At 40.9% G+C, this 27,743-nt stretch overlaps 1 protein-coding gene and 1 long non-coding RNA gene across 13 annotated transcripts in view; one reads left to right on the forward strand and one right to left on the reverse strand.

Annotated features, from left to right (window-relative positions):
* LOC131483476 (uncharacterized) overlaps positions 1 to 27,743 on the forward strand; it is a 167,263-nt gene that overhangs the window by 67,721 nt on the left and 71,799 nt on the right. Inside the window, exon 3 of one of the 3 annotated variants that reach the window (XR_009247708.1) lies at positions 6,935 to 7,090. The exons of the other annotated variants lie outside the window; for them this stretch is intronic. This is a non-coding gene — a long non-coding RNA (uncharacterized LOC131483476). Of the gene's footprint in view, positions 1 to 6,934; positions 7,091 to 27,743 lie in introns of those variants that run through there. 3 annotated transcript variants of the gene reach the window in all.
* MBNL2 (muscleblind like splicing regulator 2) overlaps positions 1 to 27,743 on the reverse strand; it is a 158,610-nt gene that overhangs the window by 24,213 nt on the left and 106,654 nt on the right. The window contains exons 4-9 of one of the 10 annotated variants that reach the window (XM_058681570.1): positions 21,362 to 21,562; positions 18,360 to 18,623; positions 11,074 to 11,127; positions 10,258 to 10,411; positions 3,081 to 3,116; positions 1,695 to 1,789 (exon numbers count right to left, since the gene is read on the reverse strand). In XM_058681570.1, coding sequence (XP_058537553.1) covers positions 1,695 to 1,789; positions 3,081 to 3,116; positions 10,258 to 10,411; positions 11,074 to 11,127; positions 18,360 to 18,623; positions 21,362 to 21,562 — 804 coding nt within the window. The remainder of the gene's footprint in view (positions 1 to 1,694; positions 1,790 to 3,080; positions 3,117 to 10,257; positions 10,412 to 11,073; positions 11,128 to 18,359; positions 18,624 to 21,361; positions 21,563 to 27,743) is intronic. The other 9 variants (XM_058681559.1, XM_058681586.1, XM_058681598.1 and 6 more) reach the window with 9 other exon arrangements.

Genomic DNA, 27,743 nt, shown 5'->3' on the forward strand with positions numbered 1-27,743 from the left:
CGTCTCTCAAAAATAAGTAAAATGTTAAAAAAAATTAAAAAAAAAAACAAGTGCTTAACTTGCCATAAAGCATGGTAAAATTCCATCATAATGAATGCCAGTATATGATACTTCAAACTTGTTTTTTTAGGAGAGGACTTTCTCACAAAAATTCTGTCAACAACCACAAAAACATGGTTCAAGAAGGCAGGACTCAGACCTAAATATCCAAACATCCAGCTTCCTTATTACGAACGAGCAAATGAAAGGGAACCTAGTTATAGCTGTGAACCTAGTTATAGCAGGGATGAAAACTGTCTCTCCCTCTTCCAGCCCATCCTTTCTTTTGAATCTTCTTCCCAGCTAAGAAACTTACTTGCTATTCTTTATCATATCTGTCTGGAAGCTGAGTTGGCTTTCCTTAGAGGTAATGTGGCATTTTTGAGGTGGTGAGGGAGAGCTGAAGCGTTATCGCTAGTTTATATCTGCCTCTGAGAGCACGTGTGCCCCCCCCCCCATCCCTGTCCCGCTTCATCACATTTCAGAGGACACAGTCGGACCTATCACGGGATTTTACTTTTATTCCTTCATTCAAGTGCACTCACACTTGTCGCTTCCGTGATGGGACGCATAGCACTGGAATCACTTACGCACTTGAACATAGAAAGAAAGTGTGAATCGGCCCTTCTCACCTGCAAAATGCTGTCTGGAATCTGCATTTATGACCTGACATGATTTCTCCCAGTTTCTCCCATTAGCTCAGACCTTCCTTCCGGCCTACTCCTATATCTATTTTTATCTTTTATCAGTATGGTCGATTTTACTTAAAAAAAAAAATTAAGCTAAAAAGCAGAACCAAAACCATTGCTCTTCTATGAAGGGAGGGCATGCGCAGTAACGTGTTTTTCTAGGCGAGGTTAAGAGTTTACGCTCACCAGTCCTCATGTGCCTCTCCCGTGCGGGAGCACATGTTTGCAAGTCGGTTGGCTGGGGTTAGGGTGACGGTCAGCCTGTGATTACAGAGTGGGAAACAGCCAACTGGTTCTCACTGAGAAATAGGACATCCATGGTCTTTCCGGCACATGCGTTAAACCAACAGAGTTAAACACCCCTAATTAGTTATATCCAGCCTTTGTGAACTCAGTGCCTAGTATTTCTCTTCCAGTACGCTCTGGTTCTTAGGCCAATATCTACACAAATTGTGAAGTGGGGACCAGTGAGTTTGGGAGCACATACGACCAAGGCGAGATGTGGACAAGAATCATTCAGACCTCAAATTTGACATGAAGGAAAAAGGGGAGACTTTTCTCAGAGGAGAACTTTTTTCCTCCCCGGCGGGTGATAGGGTCTGAATGAACTGAATCGAAATATAGCCAGTTTTCCGGCTCAGCTTTTACAGTTTCTCTGTGGCAATTCACAAACCACTGGATACGTAATGCTGTACTAAAAGGAATTTAAGCCTGTCAGGTTAATTACACAATATTAGGTACGAAAACAAACAGTGCAACACAAAACATAGCTACATCATTATTTGCAGTAAATGTTAACTCTAAATAAGTGCAACCTGTCCATAAATGCTGGCTATAAACTAATTAAAAAAATAAAATTTGATGGATAAACATGAAAAAAAAATTCTCACCGAGAATTTTTTTTTTAAATATCAGCACTCATTTAGAGTTTGGGATTTGTGAAAGAAAGCTTTAAAAGGAGCAAACCTGATTGGCTGTGGCTGTTGCTGCGAAGGGGACACTTGTTGCAGGAGTTGTTGCTGCAGAGACAGTGGCTGACGTAGCGCTGTGCATCATGGGTACTTTCAGGAGGGGTACCATGGGAGCAATGAACAGGAGGGTGTAGCATTATGGTAATAGAAGTGGTATTTTGGCATGGTGAATATCAGAGCAGCAAGCCATCATGGGTTAAACCAGCAGATGGCATGCAATCACAATGCAAAGCAAGGAAGCATGGGAGAGAAATAAAAAAGGGAAAATAGCTTATTACAAGTACAATTAAAGGAAGTTTTAAAACATAATCAGTGATTCCCAGAAAGGCCAAAGCGGATCACTTTGGTTGATGTATTCATAAACATTTTACTTCTAACAATAGATCATTCCCAATCCGGCGTCTGCGGTTGTTACGTACTAACGGTCTCCTCTAAAAAAGCGACATGTAACGTCCAATGAAGTAAGGGTATACGATATTCATGTTTGTCATTCTAAAACATCCAAGGCTCAACGTGTAGGCCCAGTTTGGGGTAGGACCTCCTTTGGAGCTCATTGTGGTGGGACGGAAAATTTTTGTCAATTTGAGGCTGCTTTTTTGAACTGAAATTGCTGGAGGCTGTGGGGTTTTTTGGGTTAATAAATGGTAGAGCAAAAACTCGTGGCCTTGGTGTTAATTCTAACACAGTTACTGTGAAACAGCCCAGCAAATTTGGCCAATGTTTATTTCTCTTTATTCTAAATGGGACGAATCCGCGTGTCCTAAAGACGGACTTTTGTACCAAGGCACTGGATGTGTAGGGATAACGATGGATTATTAAAATTTAACATCTAAGGGAGTGCTAAGGTACAAATCATCATCACAAATAAGTCAACACTTAAAATTAAAAAAGCGATCATAAAGCAAAGCAGTTCAGACATTGGTTTTCAAAATACATCCATTCATAATTTTTAAAAATAAATACTTCTGGGAAACTCTGATAACTCTAACACACAGCAAAGAGGAGATAAAGGCACACCACTATGAAACTTTAAAACACTGATGAAATTAGCCTGCCTTTCTGATAAAGTAAGCTTTTCTTTTTCTTATGCTAAACCATATAAACTATAAAGAGAAACAGAATACAGATCATTAAAAAAACAATACTTGTGGTTTTATGTTTTGTAAGTGGTTGCTCTGCTGTTCTGGTCACATTGAAATGGTCATTTTCTTCAAGTTACAAGTACATTTAAAAAAAAAACCCTATACATTAACTCTAAAGCCAAATAAGCCTTCAGATCTACCATTTCCTCAAGCATTTCTACCATCTTGGAAATAAATTTCAAGCAAGTGAAGGTACTGTACACAATATAAAAGACACATAAAAAAAGGTTGAAACCTACCAATACTGGTAGCGGGTGTCATGCACAAAACTGACCCTGCATGTCATGCAATGGCAGGTGGAAAAAGTGAATAAAGGGAAAGAAACAGGTTAGCGGTTTAGAGTTAACATTCAAAGTGAGATTGAAGCACAACCAGAAATCAGTAGGGTTAGTTAACACAGTCTCTTAGAGTTACTCACATTTTTAGTACAGACACAAATATATCTGACTTATTGGAAGCCAATATTACTCAAAGCTCACTCTTTACTTTTCACACTTCTTATTCACATCCATCGAAATGATTCTTTTAAGAATGACATGTGACAATGCTACAGTGTCCTTCCTCTAAGACCTCAAGGTATTTTACAGACAGTATCAAGGTCATCCTCTAAGGTAGGAAGTAGGTATTTTACAGATGAAAAATCTGAGGCATAGTAACTACTCCAAGGTCATGCATAGTGTGAGTCAAGGGTAAGGCTCAAAATAGAATTCTATTCCTAAATCCAGGTCAGGCTTTGTATTTACTAGATTACGCTGACCTTACTGCATTAAAACTGTGCTTGTTTCGTGTCAAAAACAATGTGAAAATAAAAGTAGTAATTAAGATTCCATATCCTCCAAATCAAATGCTCGCAGGTCATGTGAACTTGGGATTATTGCTCCTAAGCCCTACAGTTTAGGAAGACTGACATTCTTGTGACAGAATGACCTCGATGCGTATGTGATCTGTTTTCTGCTACGAGATTCATCATTATAAAGAAGTGGTGCTGGCAACAAAGCTTGAATATCGTAGAGGCAAAATAGTGCAGAACTGGGGCTGAGTTAGGACCAGGGCTAGCGATTTTGTCATGGCTACTAGTCGGTGATCTCTGAGGGAGACCTTTGGCAAAACTAGGAAATCAGGTTGGCCTCCAGGTGGAGGGAGGGAGGGAAGATTTCTTTCCTTCCAGGGGAATAGCTGCCTTCTCTGGGGGTGGTCTTATTAATGTGCTTGAAGCAGAAAACTCTGACCATGAAGAGAAATGTGTGTTGTAGAGTACCGAAAAAAATGAATGACCTACTTCCGGTTCAGTTCCTTAGACTAAAAATCAAGGTAATATAATATAAGATACCTGAAGGTTGGGGTCATGTAGGTGACAGAACATTCGTTTGTAATGAATAAAGGAAAACTCTTTTTAACGAATGGATGTACACACTTAGGGTTTTAGAACTGTCTTCTGAGATACTAGGCGAAGAATCTGAGATGTGAAGGCCTTTATTCTCTCTGCCAAACTGTTCACACCTGACGGGTGCTTTCTGCATGATGTACATTTTGGTCAGGCTAACATTAACTAGTCAGGAAAAGAAGCTATTTAACTGGGCTTTTAATGGATTCTTCAGCAAACACGTGCTAATATGTCTGATTTAGCACACACACATACACACACACGCACATCTCAAAATCCTGTTGACGACAGGATTCTTTCTCCTTCTTTCTCTCACCCTATCTCTCTAATCTTCATAACCGAACTTCTGAAAAGTTACCTGCACAATAATTTTCACTTCCTCGACCCCACATATTCTTCAATCTTTTCCACTTTGGCTTTCATTTTCACGTCTTCCCTCCAACTGCTAATGTCACCAAGAACTCCGTATTTGTGCAATCAGTAGGAACTCTTCCACTTTCATCTAACTTCCTGAGTCTTGGTAACATTTGGCACTCAGCCCCTCCCTCCGTAATAAACTAGTCTTTTCCCTTGGATTTTCTGATAACCCAGACACACACGTGCACGCACACACACACACACATACTCTATATCTCTATATGCTGGAGTTTTTCAGGACTCACTTCTGGCTCCTTTTCACCTACTCTCTGCTTTTTCCAGGCATCATTCAATTCATGATACCATTCAACCCAGGATTTAAATACTATCTATGAGCTCAAGGCTTCCACATTTATGCATCTGCCTTCCCTCTTGAAATTCCCTGCTCTGGCTCACCCAAATGCCAAAGCAATCCTGCTTCTAAAATGCATCTTGCATTTGTCCGTCTGTGCGTCTCTACTGCCACTTCTCCGGTCCTGATCGCCATTGTCTCCAGGCTTGGCCCTGTAATGAGGTCCTAACTGGTCTTCCTGCTTGCCTTCCTGTCTCCTGCCTAATCCAGTCTCCACTCTGCTGTCAGAGTAAACCTTTCTAAATACAGGTCTGTTCGCTTCCCCGCTGGAAACAATTCACTGCCTTCTCATTGCTTTTAGGATAAAGGTCCCCTAGGGTCCAGTGTCTATCTCCCTGGCTTGTTCTATACCCCTCTCTGGAGGCTGGCACTGTGACCCGGGCAGATTAGTCTATCATTTCTTTGAACTGAACACATCGCACTTTTGTCCTACTTTTGGGCTTCCCACAAGCTGTCCCCTCTGCCTGGAATTATCTTCGCCCTACTCTTTTCATCTTCCGGGTCTCAAGGCACATATCACTTCTTTAGAAAACTGTTCAATTGCTCTTTTACCTACCTCCACATGCCATTTAAATCAGTTTTCTATTTTCAAGCGTATTGAACTCTACTTTTTCATTCATAGGATTTATAAAACATTTAAGTTACATATTTATATGGGCATTTCTTGAACATCCATCTCTCCTTTTCTGCTGTTAACTCTGGGAGGGCAGCGTTCATTGTCTGTCTAGGTCTTTGGGGCACACAGTAGGTGGACAGTCGGTTGAATGGGTGTTCTCTGCCATTAGTGAGTGCAGTGGGATCAATCTTTTCCTAAAATTTATGTACCCACTTTGTAAATGATTTCATTTCAGAGTGAACCATGGCTGGATTCAAAGTTAGGCCCATAAAAATTCTGTTGCATTCCCATGTGGAGGGGTTTTCTGGGAGGGCTTTCTTGTGTCACGGATGCGAATGTCACTGGGTTGAAAACCATCTACAGCAGCTCCAGCAGCCACACTGAGCCGCGATCGAATGTGTCACTTCAGCTTCAGTTCAGGAGGTGGTTGAAATGTTCATCCAAATTAATTTCATGAGCCTCTCTTTCTCTCTGTGTGCTCTACAAATGACATGAATATTGGAAACAAATAGCTTTTGCTCTGCATGGCTGTCTTAGTGCCAGATTCTGGTTCTCATCTTCTTTTCCGCCCTTGCGCCCTCCTCCTGCCCCTTAAATACTTTATGCTGCAGCTAAAACAGATAACTTGCTCTTCCTCGAATATGCTCTCCCCAACCTAGGCTGTCTCCCCTGCCTGGGATGCTCTTCCTCCGCTGGGAAAAGGTTCCTTTCAAAGTCCTAAGCAAATTTCTTCTCCTCTGGAGAGTTCTTTCCTTCTCAGGATCCTTTGTCACCACCACCCACTGCACATGCTGATGGCCCTAATACATTGCCTCTTGGTGCCCTCTCAAATAGCTTTGCTCATGCCCTAAGGGGCCCTTAACGCTCTGCATTGTATTGATTTTTGCCTCTTCGTTGTATTCTCATTACTGGATCTGGAACCCAGAACTTACTATCTGTTCAAGAACTGTTTGCTGAATTAAGTGGGACAAATAGATTCTGCTGTGGTGGTACAGATACAGTTTCCACTGAATGCTGACAAATCTTTCACCAAGGTGTGTGATAACCTTACAAAACATTATGGTTTCTGATCATTAGGCAATGTTTGTGCTAACACTTTTCCTTGTTCTGGTTATTCTGTACATCCAGTACAATGAAATATATCAAGGAAAGAGTCGGTGGGTCATTTTGTTCTGACCGGCTGAGACATTTCACTAAGGCACTAACTCTCTCAACAAAGACTTCTCAACTATTCTCTGCTTTGGTTGCAGAAATATTCCAACTCTAGAATCTGTGAGTTAGGGTTCTCTGGATATTTCCATTAATTATATTTTCCACTTTGCAGCATAGACACAGCCTCGGTTTTTCCATCTGCAAAATGCCAATAATTACGCCTGCTGCTGCCAGAATGATCTTGAAGAATAATGAGAAAATGCCTATAAGAACACTTAGAGTAACTCAGAATAAACCTGTCAGAGAAATGCCAAGAATTATTACCCTGCTATTTTTGTAAGTGTGTGTGGTTTTTGCTGCTTTCCTAACATAGCAAAGAAAAAGTATAACTCCTAGATTAAAATAATCCCTATCAAAAAAAAAAAAAAAAAAAAAGGAGAAAAGGAAAAGTCCTACCCACCACAAACGTGCTAGGGCACCAACCAAGGTGATAATTATGTTAGCATGGTTTGGGAGAGGAATCCCATATTTTGCATGATATTTTACATTACTATCTCCACAGTCTGGAGGCAGAATTCCTAAAATCCAAATTCATACTGTGTCATTGGGAGAGTTCTAGTAACATATCAAAAACTTCACTATGGGTGACAGATGGTAGGTAGACATACTGTGGTGATCATTTCACAGTGTATACAAATATCAGATCATTATGTTGTACACCTGAAACTGATATAGTGTTCCATGTCAATGACACCTCAGTGGGGGAAAAAAAAAGAAATAAAAGTTAGGGATCTTAAAAAAAACAACCCCCAAAATTCCACTATGAATGACTTTTCGGTAAAGGGTGGCCTCCAGGAGAACACGAAATGCTTTTTGTTTCATATAGGATAGATATTAATATAAAGTATTTATAGAAAAATCAAAATCTGTCATGTTAAAAATAATGGGCCCACCCATCTGCCAAGTTACAAAACTTATTTTTGAACATCATCACTTAATTTGCAGACGTTTAAGACAACAGTGATTAACATTGATCATTATCATTACCATTTTAAAATTAAGTTGAAAATGTGATTTATGAGAAAGAAAGCCTGAAATAAAAGCTAGAGCCAAGATAAACACTAAAATTTCTGTTCTGGGTTTAAGTGGGGGAAAGATTACACTAACTGCCTTTTGAGAAAATTATTTTCTCTTTCATCATTTAAGAAAAACATGTGAAAACTTCTTAGAAGTTGATATACCATTTCAGAGCACGAGAGCCACATGGTTGTTCACTATGATATTGATATCATGTTACAGATGGAAACACTTGTAATTCACAGAATTAAGTGGGCTAGGACCCACTTTTCGGCTCCCAAAGTGCACACAATTGAGGGTTGCCGGACACACGGACAGTTTTTAAACAATCCAGCAGGGGGCAGAAGTACTCAAGCACAGCAACCAGTACAGCCTATCGCTCCTCGATACAATCATTCCATCAGCAATAATCAGGTCACTGCATCAAGGATGTTATCCATTCTTGCTTTGGAAGTCTTTAAATGGTTTCCAGGTGAAATATTTTTAAGTGAGGGTTCTTTCAGTGATTTAATAGAGCAGTCATTATTGGATTGAAGTGTTAAATACGAGTTAAGAGGCCTTCACATTTTTACACGACTAAGTTCCAGGGTTTCAAAGGCATTCTCAGGAAATTGTTCTGAAATTATTACCCAGTCTCCAGAAACAGACTTGTCCTTTTATGTTTTACCCCTCTGTACATTCTTCCCTGATTTTTTTCTCTTCAAATATCTAGTGACGAGGTCTATAAAATAAGATGCTTCGAGAAATCCTACGAGACCTCGAGGTAAGTTTACCTACTAGTTATTATTTTACAAACATGTTATATCTAGTGGCTTACAATGACAAGTCTTGCTGTGCTATCCCTGCACTGAAATGTCACTAGTTAAGGTTGTGATAGAACCTTAAGTACAATAAGTCCCAGTAAGTACTGATATAGAAACTCACTCCACAGGTCTATGAATCTACTTAAGAGAAAAGCAGAAGTAAAATAGGAAAACTAAACACTAAGAACGATTTTCCTCACATAACTTATATCTTTACTGTAATAAATATTGTTAAAAGGTTGACAATTCATTTCAAAGTGTAACTTTTACACAAAGAATACCACAGAAATAGCGATTCTACTCCCTCCCACGTTAATTCCTGATATGCTACAGGATTTAAAGAAATGAAAAAGAAACCCAAAAAGTCCAATCATGTGGATTAGGACCAACAAGCTCTTTTGGGCAAAACTGTTGTTCATCGATATTTGCCTTCCAGTCACTATCATGGGATGCAAATTTTGACTTCCGAACTAAGAACTCAGTGGACCGTCTTCTCACAAAAGCCTAAGTTACTCTCTGATTCTTCTTCTTCGCTTTTTTTTTTTAAACAGTGGGAGGAGACTTTATTTATTTTGAGGACATTATCCCTGCTTCTAACACAGACTAAAAAGTCAATACCATGGTCAATATATGATGACTTTGTGTTCATATATGGTGTGTGTAGGTCTGGGGTCAGGGAGGTGGGTACAAAAAGGAGGAGGGTTGACATGCTTTGCACTTCTGCTTCTTCCCTTTTATCTGATGTTTTATGTCTGCCGAGCTGTAAGGGAGAACTCTGTGACTCCACATACGGAAGCCTCGTGGTGTCATGTCCCGGTACGTCGGACCGGTCACGGGGAAACTAGGTGCTGGGTCCTTGTCTCATTAGCTGTGCCACCTTGGGAAGTCACCTCACATTTAGGGGGCCTCAGTTTTCTCATCTGTAAAACGATCGACTGGATGAGGAGATCACTAAGAATCCTTTAAACTTCGAGATTCTGTGATTAATAGAATTCATCTTTTAGTGGAATGATACAGTTAATGGACCTGAGCAGCTAACACTATCAGGCATTGGCTCAGAAACTGCGAGTAAGAGCCCTATCTATTTGTGCACTTGGTGAAGCTGAGAACGATGGAGAAAGAGAGAGAATGGATGTAAAATATGAGAAGAAGATCGCTTTAATTTGAACAGCCTTGGTTTTTTGTTTAGTGCTCTGAATAGGAATAGGGAAAAAAAAGGTTAGTATTTACTGGAATTGCTATTTTTAGGTCATTCAGGGTTAATGACAAATCTGAACTGTCACACATAAAAAGGCCCTACTGACATAAACAATTTTACACAGCATGTGCAGATACAAGAAACCAAGAGGCCTAACTGACCACTCTTTGCGTCTCACGGGTTCAGTCTGTCACTCAACTCTCTAAAATATTTGGCTTTAGAAACCTGACAGTCTTTCGCTATCATCCAAGCAAAGTAAATGTATCTAGCTAGCTAGGACAATGATGAGTTTCAGGCTGTATTGACTGTACCTTTACAAGCAAACTAGATGCCACCGAACAGCTTTGAGGGATGAGGAGAAAGCACATGACCGGAAGGGCACACGGACACGGGACTTGGAGCTGTCAGGGCACGTACCTGTTGGAATAAATGCCGTGTGTTGCTGCAGCTGGGCGCTGGTGAGAGCCTGCTGGTAGTGCAGCACGCTGGGATTGAACACCGTGCTGGCACCGTTGTTTTTTTCAAGTGCTTGTCTCTTTGGTAAAGGATGAAGAGCACCGGGGGGAAAGGCCTATGAGGAAAGAATCGGATAGGACATGTATAACTCAAAGTAACCACACCTTCCGTGTCCACAGAGATCATCAAGTCCAACATTCTCTTTCAAAATGACAGCTAAGGAGATGCCTCTGCCATGCACCTTAATTTAAACAGCAGCAATGTCGAATGAGTGAGAATTTGTTATTGAGAGCGGAAGCATGATTTCTGTAACCCAAAACGGTAGCATCTCAACTAAGGAAAAGAAAAACTATCAAGCAACACCAAAATAAATAAATAATAATAATAATATTAAAAAAAAATAAAAAATGACTTCAGCTTTTAAAACGAGTTAAACTATTCTAAGGGGGGAAAGAAGCATTTGTGTTATTATTAATACCTATTCTCTTCGTTAACTAAACGGCAATTTCTTGGATTTAAAGGTTAATAAGAATTATAATGCGCATTTTTCCGAGGCAAGTAATTTAAATTTGCTTCACTCTTTTGGAAAACGTATTAAAATTGGTTAGGATTAATTTATTTCACATATTACGTATGAAAATGAGATGGCTAAACACCTTATTTTTTTCCATTAATTAATAATAATGATCATTTGCAACCAATTTTTACAAGTAATACAAATCTCAGATGGTTCTCTGAAAAGCTACATGCAAAGCGAAAGGTGAAAGGTCAAAGTACCAGGTCTACAGATGCTTCGAGAGGTCGCTTCATTGCTTTGGCAGTCGACTGAGTCTTTTAATAACAGGCAGCGAGCACATGATGGCAGTGGGCCAATGGGATTCAAGCGAATTAACATACAGGTAAACAGCAAGCAGAGGTGCATCATGGGAACGGCATTGCATTGTGGATAGGTGAGAAGGAAAAAAATATTCTGAATGCAATATACAACGTACAAAACACTAGGCATGCACAACAACAAAAATGTTCTCTAAAGAAATGAATATTACACCTTAAATTAGTATTGAAGCAAAAATGCATCTACTATACCTTAGTTAAAAGCATATAAGAGAGTAAAATATAGATGTTTGAAATTCAGGAAAGTTAATTAAAACAGCAGCTTGCATACACACCATAAGCATTTTTTATATTGCTTCAGAAAAAAAATGCAAAACTTTCAAGGGCCATAGGATTGATGAACTTCTGATAAGTTAGTTTTCAAATGTAAAATAACGAATGTACTAAGTGGAAGATCCAAGTGAAAAAAAGATATTATCTTTAACGTTCAGAAAAATAATTGTTAATGAAGATCTAGCCTAACAAAATGAAGTGGCAAACTGAGACAAAAAATTCAGGCAAAAAAATATTCAAACACAAGATTATTTGGGCAAAACTGTTTGGGTTTGGATCTTAATTTTTTGTCTGAATCATGTGGATAATTGTCTCAATTCTTCTCTTCACTCTGCTAGCATGGATCTGGCAACACGGAATAAGGTTCCAAACTTAACAAGTTTTGAATTTGAATAGTAAGTTTCTCAAATTTCCCACTCTCATCCCATTGTACTGTTTCTAATGACTAACTTATCATCCATTCTGTGTTTTTCACTACATTTGAAATTATAATTCAATTTATCTCAAACAACTTACCGGATTATGCTAAGAAAATACCCTTTAAAAAGGTATTTAGTGTTCTCAGGTATCAGAATAATCTCTATTTAATAATTCTATTTGTAATTTAAGCTATAATCAGTGACCAACCCAGTTAATGAGAAGTGGAACTCGTGGCTAGAACAAGTTACAACAGCTAAAAAGAGCAAACAGCTAAAAAAAATAGCCAAGGACTGCTTGAAATATTAGATGTAAAATAATATTTTTAGCTTATAACCATATTTGGGGGCAGACTGTCTCATTTAAGCAGCTGAAATAATAACAAATATCGATTTAGACCACGGTGAAAAAATGTTCCTATTCCTGGATCATTGCTGTAAAAAATGGAAAATTCTATGATGGAATTCTGTGAAAATAAAAATAAAATAAAAGGAGTAGCTCCAATGCAAATAAAAAATGAAATACCCCTTTTTCAATGGGTAGCACAATAGGTAAATCCCTAAGGTTTGTGTAACCAATACAAAACGTGATATTCTAAAGTTCTGAGCTGGAACCATGGCATTTGCAATAATATGAGGTACTACTAAACTCTCAAAATGGGAAACAGTTAATGATATTTTCCTCTGCAGACAGAGCTCTTTTCATCATCATTTGATGATTCGAGATCAAAAGTATAGAGGTGCCAGGAGGTAAAGACGGGCAAGGTAGGCAGAAAGAAAGTGGGTGAGGAAAGGATTGAAGGCAGAGAAGAGATTTAGAATGTCCAACAGAGAAATGTTTGGGAAGGCAGTCTTAATAGAGGCCATCAAATAATATAAAATGAGTGTTCTGGAAGTAGAATTACAACATTTTTAAAACCCAGAGAGCCTCACAATAAGAAAGCTTCTTTGTACTGGATATTCTTTCTTCAGACGTAAGTTCCCCATTATGTAACTTCCATGACACCACATTATTTAAGATCTTCGGTTGCTGCAGAGTCTCGACACTGCTTGATAATGCATTTCTTTAAGCTTAAATTCGTCTGTGCTAACTGTATAAGGCTGCACAGCCCGTTCTCACAAAGTGCACCGAGAACACAAACTCAGAATCAATTTGGTCTCAACGTTCTGGACTCAGTTCTTCTCTTCCCTTTTCCAGTCCTTGGGAGTTCCAAAGCAGGTCTACTGTTGCGTTGATTTTGTCTGCTATGCTAACTGGAAGAGTGATTATGTCTCCAAAGGATGGCATTTATGAATGAAATTTTGATTGAACAAAGCATCATTCAATGACGTCTCCAAGTAGAAGAAGAAATAGCAAACATGTCTCCCTAGGATCCTCACCTGGAAGGTTAATGCTCTTTTTTTTCTGATCTTAGATTGATGAAAGTTCATGTCCACAGAAATCAGAAGAACCTAGCAATGTGAGGACACTGAGAGCTCTAAACTGAGCTGGCCAGCATCTCCTTTTCTCCCACTGCATACTGTGAGTTATCTTTCCTAGACACAAATATCTTAGAAAAATATCCTAGAAAAAAATCTTTTCCTTTTTTTTTAAGTTTATATTTATTTATAAATAAATAAAACATCTCCCAGACAAGCTCTGCACTGTCAGCGCAGAGCCCGATGTGGGGTTCCAACTCACGAACCGTGAGACTGTGACCTGAGCCAAAGTCAAAAGTCGGACGCTTAACCGACTGAGCCACCCAGGTGCCCCATATCATGTCTTGTCAAGGAAACAGTAAGTTTTCAAAGGTTGGGCATACATATTAGTATCTTGCACACCTCATGCTTTGAAGCACATGCGTAGAATAAAGCTTAAAAAATCTGTATGGATTAATAACCACGTTATAGTATGGCTTTGTAACACAGAGATACTCTGCGGTTGAAGAATGACTTGACTGCCGTCATATGTTTACCTACATTGAAAGGTCTTCAGGCTTAGACTAGACTTTAGAGATCACCAAGCATGGCTGGTCTTAGAAGCTTCGTTAGGTACCTAAGCAGAGAAAGAAGTTCTTTATTTGGGCCTCGACTATGTGCCGGACACTTGGCATCCATTCCTGCTGGCCTCAACAACGTTTTGGACCCTCTGCCCTTTCTGGACCACCTGCAGGTTTGTGTACATCCAGCCAGATATTTCCTTCTCTGGCTCAAAGAACAACTCAACCGCGAGTCAAGGCACGCAAACCAAGGGCCCGTGCCAGGCATTGTGGGCGAAGACCAACTCTGAGGAGTCAGAAAACCCCGGTGACAATAATCAGAGCTGCTGCCTTCTTGTGGAAGAAAGGGATGTAGACAAATAGGATGGAATTCAAAGTTCCTGTACATGTTTTCTTGAACGGTTGAAGCTTATCTAGCTGATGGCAGCTGGCCCCGTTTCCTTTCCCAAAACAGGACTCTCCCATGTAGCCCCATGTTGTAGGGTTGTGAAGAAAGACTGCTTGCTTAAAGATCACATACCCTTTGTGTGAAAATTACCAGAGAGACGCTCTGTCTGCCTTGTTTTCACATTTAAAAAAATTCTGGTGAGGATGAGGCCCACGTTTTAAGACGCATTATGAAAGAATAAGGCTCTAAAGGAAATAAATGTCTCCTTTTCTGGAATCAAAGCTTTAAATGTGTTTCAGGGTCCAATTAATCAAAAGAAGGGGAAATCCCTGGACAATAATACAAATTGCATTACAGAAATTCTTTGTGTTCAGACATGGAGCCCAGGTGAATGGAATATTAAGATCTTCTGACTGCAATCATCACTCTCATTTGTTCTTTTAAGTAAGGAAATAAAATAAGAGGGTTTTTTTCCGTGTGTTGGGCAATCTTGCTCCTAGAGTAAGAATACTTTGACTTTACCCAACTGCATCTCAGTGGGTTCACATAAGCCTCTCACTTCAACTAAAAAGACATGACAGACTCAATAATTTTCATGTCATTGTCAGAAAGAAGCTGGCTTTTCTTCTGAAACTACATTCCTTTGGCTTGTCCTTGACGATGTTGCAAGATCCCCTGAAATATCAGAACTCCAAATTTGGGTACAGTATAACTATCTGGGAAAATACGGTAACTACATACACTGACATCCACTGCAATACCTCTATGCATCTTGGTAAGTGTGATGTGAAAATGCGCAGAAGGGCACGCAGAAGCACACACAGAGAAGGAGTCTTGACTTTAAAATACCAAGCTGAGGAAGGACGTGTTTGTGTAAATGCCTATGTCTTCTCTTATCCCCACCAACCCAAGTCACCTACCATTGACATAGAATGGCTGCATTGTTCCTTCAGTGACTGAAGGATAGATAGATAGATAGATAGATAGATAGATAGATAGATAGATAGTGGACATTACAATTGCTACTTCTAATAAACAGCCAGATACAATCAAGGCTCAGATAAATTCAGGGCTTAGCCCTAAGGTCACTATTACTACCAGTGGCTTGTTGTATCAACAGGTATTTGAGATAGAGGGACTAATTTTTTCATATTCCCAGAACCTCGTCGCCTACCCCAGTGGCCAGAGACGGCTGTCGTGACCCAGGCTGAGCCAATCATAGCACGCTCGTACTCTAACTATGAAGACAGCCCCCAAAATGACCTTTAATTGCTTTTTTAGTTTTTCTAATTAGAACTGCTGTAGTAGATACTGTTTTCTCTCTTGTCGAAAGACATAAGAACGTATCCCTATAGGGGTCTGGAGCCGTGGTCAATGTTGCATTGGAGAACTTGGTCTTAGAAAACAGAGTTGATATACCAAGAGAGGCAGAAAAGAGAAAAAAAGACCTACTGGTTTTCTAGTTTCTGGATGCAGGCATCCTGATCTCTGTTTTACTTCTACTCCCTTTGGAGGGCACCGCACGAAGTCCAAAGTTTTTATTTCAGCTACTTCAGTTGGGTTTTTGTCTCCTGCAACCGCAGTCCTCAGAGGAAAAAATGTGTTCTTTGGGCCTGTCAATACTCCAGTTAGGATAAATTGGGGCTGGCCTAAAACAATGATTGCAATGAAAAAACAGTTTTACTTCGTTTTTGTTTTTTTTTTAAGTTTTTTAAATTTATTTTTGAGAGACAGGAGGGGGCAGAAAGAGAGAGATTGGGAGAGAGAGAATCCCAGGCAGGCTCCACACTGCCATCCCAAGCCCGAAGTGGGGCTTGATCCCACAAACCATGAGGTCATGACCTGAGCTGAAATCAAGAGTCAGATGCTTAACCGTCTGAGCCACCCAGGCTTTCACTTCTATAGGATGAGATCTTCACTAAGAGGATGGGAAGACAGATTCCACATAGGAGAAAGGTAGAAAAGACCTCACTTGCTCACTAGAAGAGTTCCTTTTCCATCAGCATTAAGTAACCAATTTACTCTCCTCCCCACGCCCACCCCCGTTCGGTTCCCAATTACAATCAGTTTTGTAAACTGCTCTTTTACTAGAACAAAAGAGAGGGAGAATTTCTCTATATTGTACGACAGACTCTCTCTCTTGTGGTTGCATACACCTGTGCATATATATAGAAACTCACACATTCAGAAAAATCACTGTTCTGTTCGGGGACATAAGACTAAGAAGATGTGAGGCAAAAGCACCAAAGCCTCAGAGACTCTGAGGAGAAACCATGGGAGATGGAGGACCAGTGCTCAAGCCGCTTGGGAACAGGATCCGATTGGAAGGGTCTGTGTGACCACATACCGCGCCCAACGCGGTCATCACGTGAGGGCAGGCTCTGTGCTCTTCTCTCTGTATCCCCGGCACTCACAGGGCCAGGCCTTTAAAAACATTTGTGGGAAGAATGTTGAATAATAGGAGCTTTTTACGTGTAACAGCTACGCTTGCATTTTGATCAGTTATCCAAGTGTGGGGTGGCAGTCGCTAGTTAGAATACTGTTTTATTAAAGTACACCTTTCATCTCTGAAGCCCTGTCTGTCTCTTCCGAGGGAGCATTGGCCACCGAGTCTTTCGTTCCCCGCTGGGACCCATTATGCATTTCCATCATCCCTGAGCAGCAGTGTTGCTCTCACTAAACTCCAAGCTCCTTGAGGGTAAGGAAGCCCTCTTAATGTGTGTATGTTCCCAGCAAGTGTCTGCTGCATGGCAGGTCTCATTAAATGTTTTGGGGGCGCCTGGGTGGCTCAGTTGGTTAAGCGTCGGACTTTGGCTCAGGTCACGATCTCGCGGTTCATGGACCTCGGGCTCTGTCTGTGCTGACAGCTCAGAGCCTGGAGCCTGCTTCTGTGTCTCCCTCTCTCTTTCTCTGTCCCTCCTCTGCCTGTGCTCTGTCTCTCTCTCTCAAAAATAAATAAACATTAAAATAAACTTAAATGTTTTCAATGAATGAGTGAATGCGCAGTGTCTATCATATATTAAAGTGAGCTTCTGATAAGCCAGAGACCTCATGTTAAAACAAATTAACTAGAAATTTCTACAGCCTAGTGTGATGGTTCTCATGCTGCACAGGAGAATCCCATGAGAGTTTCCAAAAAAATGGCCACCGCCCAGGCCACACCCAGACAAATTAAATAAGAAACTTTGGGGGAAAGGACCGGTGTTGAAATCTTTTAAGACCCCTCAGGTAATTCCAAAACATAGCCACGTTTGAGAACCAGTGTTCCAGGCAGGTGCTTGTCAACTGTTAATGTGGATACAACCCCTCCTGAGCATATTTTAGAATTAGAATTCTGATCCCAAAGGTCTGGGGTGGGGCCTGAGAGTCTGGAGCTGTAACAGCTCCCCAGCCATGATGATGATGATGATGATGATGATGGTGAGGAGGAAGAGTGGAGAGGAGGAGCAGGAGGAGGTGGCAGAGACAGCTGGTCTCTAAGGGACAGTACAGTGACTCAGGGACTCCAGGCTGTGTTACCCGCCCCCCCCCCCCCCCTTTTAAAGCACCAGTCAGTGCAGCTCCATTTTCATCTGTTTCGTGACTGGATGTTCTGCAGACAATTGCATTTACGGGGGGGGGGGGGGGGGGATAGTTTGAAGGACGGGGTGGGGCGGGGGGAACAGGAGTAGGAAGAGCCCGTCACTGGTCACCTGTTGCTAGCCTCCCCGCCCCCAGGGCCGCGCAGCGCTCAGCCGCATTTTCCTCCGCTAAGCTCTGGAGCCCACCTTCCCGCCGGCGCCGGCCACGGAGCCCGCTCCCAGGAGGAGTCCAGGCCAGCGCAGGCCGGACTCACAGCAGGACGGGCCCCGGGGCGGGGCGCTGACGCCTCGCCGGGGTTCCCTGCGCCCGAGGGATTTACTTATTGTGCTGAAGGAGGGAAGGAGGGGGAAACAAAACAAAACAAAACGGGGGGGAAACAACAACAGAACTTAGGCAGCGGAGCAGCAGGAATAGCAGCCTTCCCTAGGTCCCGATCGTTTGGGAGAGCGTCTGAATCCCGCGGGGAAAGCGCCGCCCGGCGCCCAGGGCTCCCGGGCGGAGGAAGGTGCGCGGCGGGCGCGCCTCACTTACCATGACTGTGGCCGCGGCCGCGGCTGCCTGGGCGGCCACCGCCGCTTGGTTGGCTTGGTGCTGCGCAGCTTTGATTTTGGCCTGCAAGTGTGCAGGAGGGTGAAAATATTTGCATTTCTCCCTCATGCAACGCCCCTTTATGTAATCCATACAAACGGTTACGGTGTTGTCGTTTGTGTCGATCATGGTGCTGTCTGCGGGGTGTGCAAAGCGGCAGTCGGTCTCTCCCCGGGCACAGTTTCCTCGCTGGAACTCCCTGCATACCTAGGACACAGGGGGGAGAAGCAGACGATGCAGAAGAGAGGCTGATGGCCGCCGGGAACTACCTCTGCGAGCGCAGCCATTTAGGTTGAAAAAAACAAAAAAGGAATAAATGCTTTTCCTTTCTTTTAATGGGGGCTTTCGTGCCGTTTCACTAGAAATTTGCTGTGCAGAGCTCAAGTAACCAGACTCCCTGACAAACTAATTTGAGTTTTGCTTCGCCCTCTTTGCTGGGGTGGGACTCTGTTGAGAAAATAAGTCAAAATGCGCAGTTTTCGCTAAAATAACAAAAATCAACAAAGCCTCCATTTGTCCCTGGGCTAGTGTATATACATCTCTAATAATTAGGACATAATATATGTATTTAACGACATATAGTATATAATTTGGACATCTGTAAGCACATCCAAATCTTTTCCTACTCTGACAACCCTGGGATGCCATAGTTTTTTGGTTGTTTGTTTGTTTGTTTGTTTGTTTTGCATGGAGGGATAGTTTCCTCACAGGTCAAGCCACCAGGTCACAGCTGTACAACTCCAGAAGGGATTGGGGGAAACAAGCTTGTTCCTTCTCCGAGGATGGCAAGTGGGTGGGGTGAATCTGAATACTCCTGTTTTCCCCTAGGACTCCCGGGCTCTAAAAAGATAACTTACGCTTATAATCATAAGTCAGAACAATCGAGGCTGAGACGTTGAAACTTGCATTTAAGATCACTCTATTATTATTTTTGATGGCACCGGAAGAAGATAAAAAAACAAAGAAAAGACAAAAAGGAGAGAAATATGGGAAGAAGGGGAAAGAAATAAGTGGAGGGAAGGAGGAATAGAGTTCCAAGTACTCATGTGTTGTTGCTATTGCTTTTTTAGTCCTTAATCCTTAGTTACCCTAAATGCTCCATCACCTAAGAATTCCGATGCATCAAGAGTTTATTGTATAAAGAAAATTTTCTTTAGAATTTAAAGCGCATTCTTGATTCTGCCCTGAATATCGATAATATAAGATGACATGACTGACCTATAGACATAACACTTAGGTTTATAAATATCATTAGCAGGACAGAACTACGAGTAAAACTGTAAGTTATTTTCCTTTTAGGCTCTAATTCCAAAGCCAGTAAGCAGTGGTTGGCATCTCGGCCATCAGTGACGTTATATGAAGGGTCACTGATGTGACAGTCAAGCTTTGTGACAGTCAAACTTACTTGGGAAACACAGTTTCACCGACCAGTGGCCAAGAGGGTTTGAAGGGTAACACAGAAGTCGCAAGATTGCTCATCATTTCCTCCTGCTTTGGATATAAGCCAATATTCCGATCTTTAGTTCATAAAATGTACAAATAAAAACTACTAAGATGTTCCCATCAATTCCGAGTAAGCCTTCCTCTCTAAATGGAATCCTCCAGTCTGAGACCACATCAGAGGTACAGACCAGCCGTCAAGCATTTACCAAGGGTCGCCGTGTGCAGGACAAGCCGGCTTCATTCCTGGCTTGAAATGAACTGCATGAAGGCCTGCTAAAGTCATTGTAAATTATTTTTCTATGTTTTTGTCTACCAGTCCTGTTGGGGAGGACAATTTGTTCCCAACTCGGCTGATTTAATTTGTTTTCTAAACCACACTGTCACGAACTGAACACTCCATGGGTCCAGCAGGTGGAGCCCCAAACACTTTTCTAGACCATGAAAGGTCTGTTCTATATTCACAGGGGCAGGCTAGATCAAAACAGCAGTGTTAGGGTCTTTAGTCTTTTCGTTTTGGGATTCATATGCTCCAGACTGAAGCTGATACCAGGCAGCAACACTGTATTGCCCTCAAGATTTATTGGGTAAATATTTAAGCAAATGCACATTGAAAGAACATCTTCCAATGATCCAATTTACATTGGATCGTGTACATCCTAACCATACATATATCACCTAACAACTTAAATAGGTAATGGAATTAAAGGAGCTCTTTAAAAAATCTATCAGAATCTCTACACTACTGCATAAAGTGCTCTATTAAATATCACAGGATATAGTAGCTAAGATAAATCCTCTTACTCTGATTAAAGAGAAATTTTACCCAGTAAGGGTTGGCTTGACTTATGACTTAAGAATCATCTTCTATAATTATACGAACGTGTTTTCTTGACTTTTACCGAACACTTGAACTTAAAGAAAATATCTCAATGAATACTTAATACGCCCAGCTTCCAGTTCCCCTGTTTACCAACAGTACAACCAGGGCTGATATTCTGGAACATTCCAATATAATCATATTAGCTCCTAAAATATTGAAATGTGATCATACCAAATGGTCAATAGTCATAGTTCCACTTACCCCACCCCTGTCCCCAGGTGTTTCAAATTCTTCTGATTTGGCCATTCTCAGACCTTTCCAGGAGCCATGAAAGGTTAATGCCAGCACAGCTGGAGGCCTTCAGGAGCCATCTCTATGGCCTACACAGTGATTGATTCAGTGTTCCACTGGTTGTTAAATATTTTGCCCCTGAACACACATTCCAAACAGCTGAATTTCGTTTGTGCTAAACTAATTCTTTCCCTACAGACTAATTTCCTTTATAACTCTGCCTTAAATTGAAACCACAGAATTACGAATGCATGGCTTTTAGATGAATGTGTGTGTGTGTGCGTGTGCATGGCTGTTTTGCAAGACTGAATTAATATCTTATAAGCATTCACTTACACAGAAGTACACCTCTACCCCAGATGCATCTCAAACCACAAATATAATGAAGTACCTCCAGTTTGTCAGTCCTGAGAAGTTTCTGAGTTGCAGTTGAGCCCGGGACAGTGACGGGTGGACTTCCGGGAACAATAACGGGTGTGGTGGGTAGAATTTCCGTTGGGACTAACCCAACTCCAGGGGTTACAGGTGCTAAGTAAGGAGCAAAGCTAATCGCCGTATTTGTCCCTATTGCGGGACCTACAGGAAAAGTGGGCTGTTAAAGGAAGACAACACAGGACAAAGATTTCTTTAGAATAAAACTTTAAAAAATCACCAGTAAGTGTCATTTGAGCAGAACTTACTCACCATACACAAGACCCTTTGTGTTACTTGCGTAAATCGATGCTGGCCTGTGAAAGTTCATTAGATTGCCTGTTTTGTTTTGCTTAAAAAAAATAATATCCACGTATATCCTCTCTTCCTAAAACCATACAAAAACATGCGAGCACATTATAGAAACCTAATTACAGGGAACAGATTAAATTTTTATTCCTATGAAAGTTTTCTCAAGAAAAAACAATAATTCTCACTGTCATTGCTCATCATTCCAAACAGTGAATGTTATAACAGGAAGGGGGTAAACGTATGGAAAACTGACTCCTAATCTTTGATTTCTCCTCCTTGCATCTCAAAAAAGGACAGGAGGGAAGAAAAACCTTGATTAGAGCCTGATTTTCAAGTTGATTGAGTACATACATTCTCAAAAATTGGGGATTATCTGGGACTGTATTTGCTCTGATTCAGCATCATGTTCCCACGTTCCATCACTAGCCTGTATGTAGTGTTCATATGGACCTGCTGTTTCTCGGTCCAGTTCAACTGTCTAGATCTAACCTTCCCTGCCTAAAAGGTTGGATGAGAGAACATGAACTTTATAATTGGCCAATTTTTCAACTGGCCACTAAAAGTTGGTTTGGTTTCCTAGGTTAAAATCATTGCAGCAGTGATAAAGGCATACCGTACTTCATTTAAACTTCTCGATCGCTACACTCCTTGTCCAGAGATAAGAAAGAACTGCGCTAGGGGGTTGATGGGATAATAATTTTTAAAAGCCCCACCTAAAAATATGCTTTCCAGAAAGGAAATAATGTAAGAGAACAATAAAGTTTGCTTCACTTTTCTAGAACCAATGTTAAAAGTGTAAGACGCTAAAGATTTTTCTTAGAATGAATTTTACACTAAATTGTACCTGAATGGTTTTATTGGTTGGTTGGCTTTTTAGCTAGTTGGTGACTTTTACCCTCTTTATTTTTAGGAGCAGTTTGCAGATATTTGCAGTCACGTGTTAATGCAATTTTCTAATAACCAAACCGTGCTCTCGGCCATGTCACGCTACCCCTCTATTTATATATTGTGAGTGACATTCTTGTTTTCTATTTACAGCTCTGAATGAGTTGTTGAACATATGGGAAAAATAACAATCTATGTTTATTATTAAACAAATTTTTTGTTGACAGCAATAACGGAAAAATACCTCTTATGGATGCTCATGTTAGAAAACAGTGAATTACTGATAGTTTGTTCAAGGAGTTCTCAGAGGTTCTGGAGGTCTTTAGCAAAGTGGTTGGGGGCTGTGAGAGGTGATTCTAATGGCCTGCGAGCGCTGTTACAGCCCTCCCACGAGGAGCTCTTAGATCTTTATGGCTCAGACATCAAATTCACTTTGGGACAGGGTTGCAACATGAGGTCTCAACATGGGAAATAGATGGCAGTTAGGATTTTTTTTCTCCCAAATTTTATATGTGTATGTTTTCCATTTTCAACCCATTGAGCCATAATTACAGAAAGTTGCGGTTTTCAGTAACTATAGTTTTTATGAGTTAGCGCCATTGAAAAAAAGCCAAGTGATTTAAATAGTATGACTATCTAATGTTAGAATTAAAAAAAAATCAACTCTGAAAGGTCATAAATCACAACAGATCAGGGATTCAAAGAACCAGCTAAATCAGAAATGCCTGAGGGGAATTTCATAAATAGAAATATCGCCAGACTCGATAGGTCTAGGCAGGGACCTTGAAATTTGCATTAAAAAAAACTTACTATGTGATCTGATGTGTGGCCCAGTTTGGGGACCACTGTCATAGATGGAGAGTGAAAATAGGTATTAAAACACTTGTACTGAATGTGTAATTTAACACAGAGACCAATTATCAAAGTAAACATTTAAAGAAAACAGCTCTCCCCCACAGGCCCGTTTTTGATTTTCTGCAGCAGCAAATTCCCAACCCTCCCTCTTGTGGATCATTTGAAGCCAGGGTCAGTGTGGTGACATAAATACAGGTTGTACCTTGACTGTCGGTGGGATGTCAGAACCTCAAAACTCATTTCCTGAAACCTTTTTGGATATCAATAAATCTATTAAAATCAGAAAAATTTTGCTTTCCAAAATGTAAATTACTTGTTCATCTAATTTAATGATCTAAAATGAACGTTGCAGGGGAGCCTGGGTGGCAGTCGGTTAAGCGTCCGACTTCCGCTCAGATCGTGATCTCACAGTTTGTGGGTTCAGGCCCTGCATCGGGCTCTGTGCTAACAGCTCAGGCCTGGAGGCCTGCTTCAGATTCTGTGTCTCCCTCTCTCTCTGCCCCTCCCCTGCTCATGCTCTGTCTGTCTGTCTGTCTCTCTCTGTCTCAAAAATAAACATTAAAAAAAAAAAAAAACCTTAAAATGAATGTTGCAGTTTACTGATGATAGCTATCACATAGCTCAGAGAGAGTATTATTTCAAAAGAAAAACACAAATTTTAGACCGAGAGTGATCTGGATTCAAATCCCGAGCTCTGCCAGTGAACTGTTATCCTAGGCAGTGAATTAACCTCTCTGAGCTTTAGTTCTCAAGGAAGTAAAACCAGTTGACTTGAAAAGTTGGGCTGAACAAAGTGCTACCTCTTCCCCACTTCCCATGGTCAGAACTCAGCGAATTGCAGGTGTCACGGGTAGTGTAAAAATTGGTATTAATAAAGTTTTCCCCCCAAAATCATCCACTGATCCTATAACAGGCATATAATCAGCATGGCGATATAATAATAGAGGTATAAACTCTTATTTAATGATAGCAAATGTTTTCTCCTTTTTGAAATATGGGCTGGGGAAAATACCTATTTTCTTTCATGTGAAGCTGACAGTTAAAAGTTGATAGGCCTCATGAAGACAGATTCAATGAGATATTTTCTCTTTTTTTAATACAGTGTTTTTGAAGGCGATTAGTAAAAAAAAAAATAGTTATAGTCATTCTCAGAGACGGGCACTCCATTATTATTGTTGACAGTGCTGCCTTATGCGTACATAGGAGCCGCTGTTTCCAAAGCACTGTCACACACACTGTCTTCTTTAACCTTCTCGTTATCCGTGAGGAGCAAGTGTGGCATCACAGTAGGTGGAAGCAGGTCGGACTATAGACTCAATAGATCACCCAAGGTCATTGCTGCTGAGGCAAAGCACTCAGGACTCCTGACTCCCAGGCTGGGGCTATTTCCATTCCTCTGCACTCCCTAGATTTTTGTTTGTTTGTTTGTTTGTTTGTTTGTAATTTCTTAAAACAGAAAAGGGGAGAAAAAAACCCCAGCCGCCCTGATGTGTTTGAGTGTAAAGCCAGAGCCTTGGCAGGGAGCCCCGTCCCACAGTCAGCGGGTGCCTTCTCCAGACGGGAGGGTGAGGCTGCTCTGAACAGCAGTGCCGCTGCCCTGGAAGAGTGGATCTCAGATCCCGGATTCAAATGAAAACTCCCCAGGTAGAGTCCGGGCTGACACCGCGTCCTTGCGTCTGAATTCAGTGCTTCGCTGCAGCTGAGAAAAGAGAGAGGTGGCATCTCCAGATGATTCCGTTCTGCACACCACCAGCTAGAGCCCCGGGGGAGTCGGCCCCATGCTCTGTGCAGAACGGCTGCTGCCAGGCTGTCTGAGATGGGATCCATTTGGTCCCCGGCATCGCTCAGAACAAACGGCCGCCAGAGAGGCCAGAAGACCAGAGCTACAGAGTCTCGTGGGAGAAAATGGCTTCTAAAATGCTGGCCTTGCTGTTTCTAACCTCTGTTCTTTACTTCACGCTCCTGTGTTTCTCTCTCCTTAGCGTTTCACACGCTGGTCTTCTTGTTCAGTGCACTCTACGAGTAGATCCAGGTTCCAAGATCCTCTCTCTCTCTCTCTCTCTCTCTCACACACACACACACACACACACACACACACACACACACATTCAGCACACGTTCTTTGATATTTTGTAGTGGCAAGGAAGGATCAGTGCTGAGCAGTAATGACTAAGTGGCCTGGGGTGTTTTACGGTTCTAAAATTTAGTCAATTGACTTTTTAAAACAGGAGCGTGAGAGTTCATACATTTAGAAAGCTTTCACTTCAAAGGTAGGTATTTGGCACTCGAACTGAAAGGCTTAAAACATGGCATCCCTTAAGCCTCCTCTCTTTACTTCCAGAAGCATCTCTGGAGTGCAGAATACTCAATGCAAGACCTTGTCCCCAAGGACTGGGTTGTATAGGCTTTTAAATCTCTATCCTCCCCCACCCCCACTTCTTTTTCTTTTCTTTTTTTTTTAAATTGAGGTAATACCGACATACAACATTCTATTAGTTTAGGGTACACAACACAATGATTTGATATCTGTATATATTGTGAAATGATCGCCACAGTAAGTCATTAATATCCATCACCATATGTAGCTGTAGAATTTTTTTCTTGTGATGCGAACGTTTAAGATTTGTTCTCTTAGCAACTTTCAACTATGTAATACAGTATTCTTAGCTGTAGTCCCCGTGCTGAATAGCACGTCCTCACGAATTTCTTTCTTTTCTAATAACTGGAAGTTTGTACTTTTGACCCCCTTTACCCATTTTGCCAGTTCCTCTCCTCTGCCTCTGGCAACCAGCAATCTATCTGTATCTATGAGCTTGTTTTTTGTTTTGTTTTGTTTTGTTTTGTTTTTTAGATTCTATGTACAAGTGAAGTCATATAGTATTTCTTTTCTCCGTCTGACTTATTTTGCTTAACATAATATAGTGCCCTCGTGGTCCACTCATGTTGTTGCAAATGGCAAGATTTCATTCTTTCTTATGCCTGAATAATATTTCATTGTTTATATATATCACATTTTCATTATCCATTCATCTGTTGATGGACACTTGAGTTGCTTCCATATCTTGGCTGCAATGAACATAGGCGTGCAGATATCTTTCCAAGTTAGTGTTTTCATTTTCTCTGGATAAATACCCAGAAGTGGAATTGATGGACCATGTGGTAATTCTATTTTTTAAATTTATGAGGAACCTCCATACTGTTTTCCATAGTGACTGTGCCATTTCACATTCCCAATGCAATGGATTTCCTTTTCTCCACATCCTGGCCAAACTTGGTACCTCTTATCTTTTTGATAATACCAGTTTAATAGATGTGAGGTAATATAGTGTTTTTCATTTGTAAGTCTCTGATGATTAGTGATATTGAGCACCTTTTCATGTACCTGTTCGCCACCTGCATATCTTCTTTGGAAAAATGTCTATTCAGATCTTCTGCCCATTTCTTAAATGGGCATAGGATTTTGTGTGCTTGTTTGATATCGTGTTGTATGAGTTCTCTATATAGTTTGGATATTAACCCTTTATTGGATCTATGATTTGCAAATTGTTTTTCTAATTCCATTGATGCCTTTTCATTCTGTGGCTGGTTTCTTTTACAGTGCAGAAGCTTTTTAGTTTGAAGTAGTCCCACTTGTTTATTTTTGCTTTTGTTGTCTTTGCTTTTGTTATCAAGTCCAGAAAATCATCACCAAGACTGATGTCACCACTTATATTTTCTTTTAGGAAAGGAGCTTAATGGTTTCAGACTTTACACTCAGGTCTTTAATCCATTTTCAGTTAATTTTTGTGTGTGGTGTAAGAAAGCGGTCCAGTTTCATTCTTTTCCATGTGGCTGTCCAGTTTTCCCAAAACCATTTATTGAAGAGACTTTTCCCATTGTATATTCTTGGCTCCTTTATTGCAAATTAGTTGACCCTATGTGAGTGAGTTTGTTTCTGGGCTCTCTATTCTGTTATATTGATCTATGTATCTGTTTTTATGCCAATACTACACAGTTTTGATTACTATAGCTTTGTGACGTAGTTTGAAGTCAGAGAGCATGATACCTCCAGCTTTGTTCTTCTTTCCCAAGATGTCTTTGGCTATTCAGTCTCTTTGACTCTATGTAAATTTTAGGAATATTTGTTCTAGTTCTGTGAAAAATGCCATTGGAATTTTGATAGGGACTATTTGAATTGGTAGATCCCTTTGGGTAGAATGGACATTTTAACAATACCAATTCTTCCAATCCATGAGCATGGGCTATCTTCCTACTTATTTGTGCCTTCTTCAATTTCTTTCATCAATCTTGCATTGGTGGTATAGTGGTTA

Source organism: Neofelis nebulosa, chromosome 1 (assembly GCF_028018385.1).
Source record: "Neofelis nebulosa isolate mNeoNeb1 chromosome 1, mNeoNeb1.pri, whole genome shotgun sequence".
Taxonomy (NCBI): Eukaryota; Metazoa; Chordata; class Mammalia; order Carnivora; family Felidae; genus Neofelis; species Neofelis nebulosa.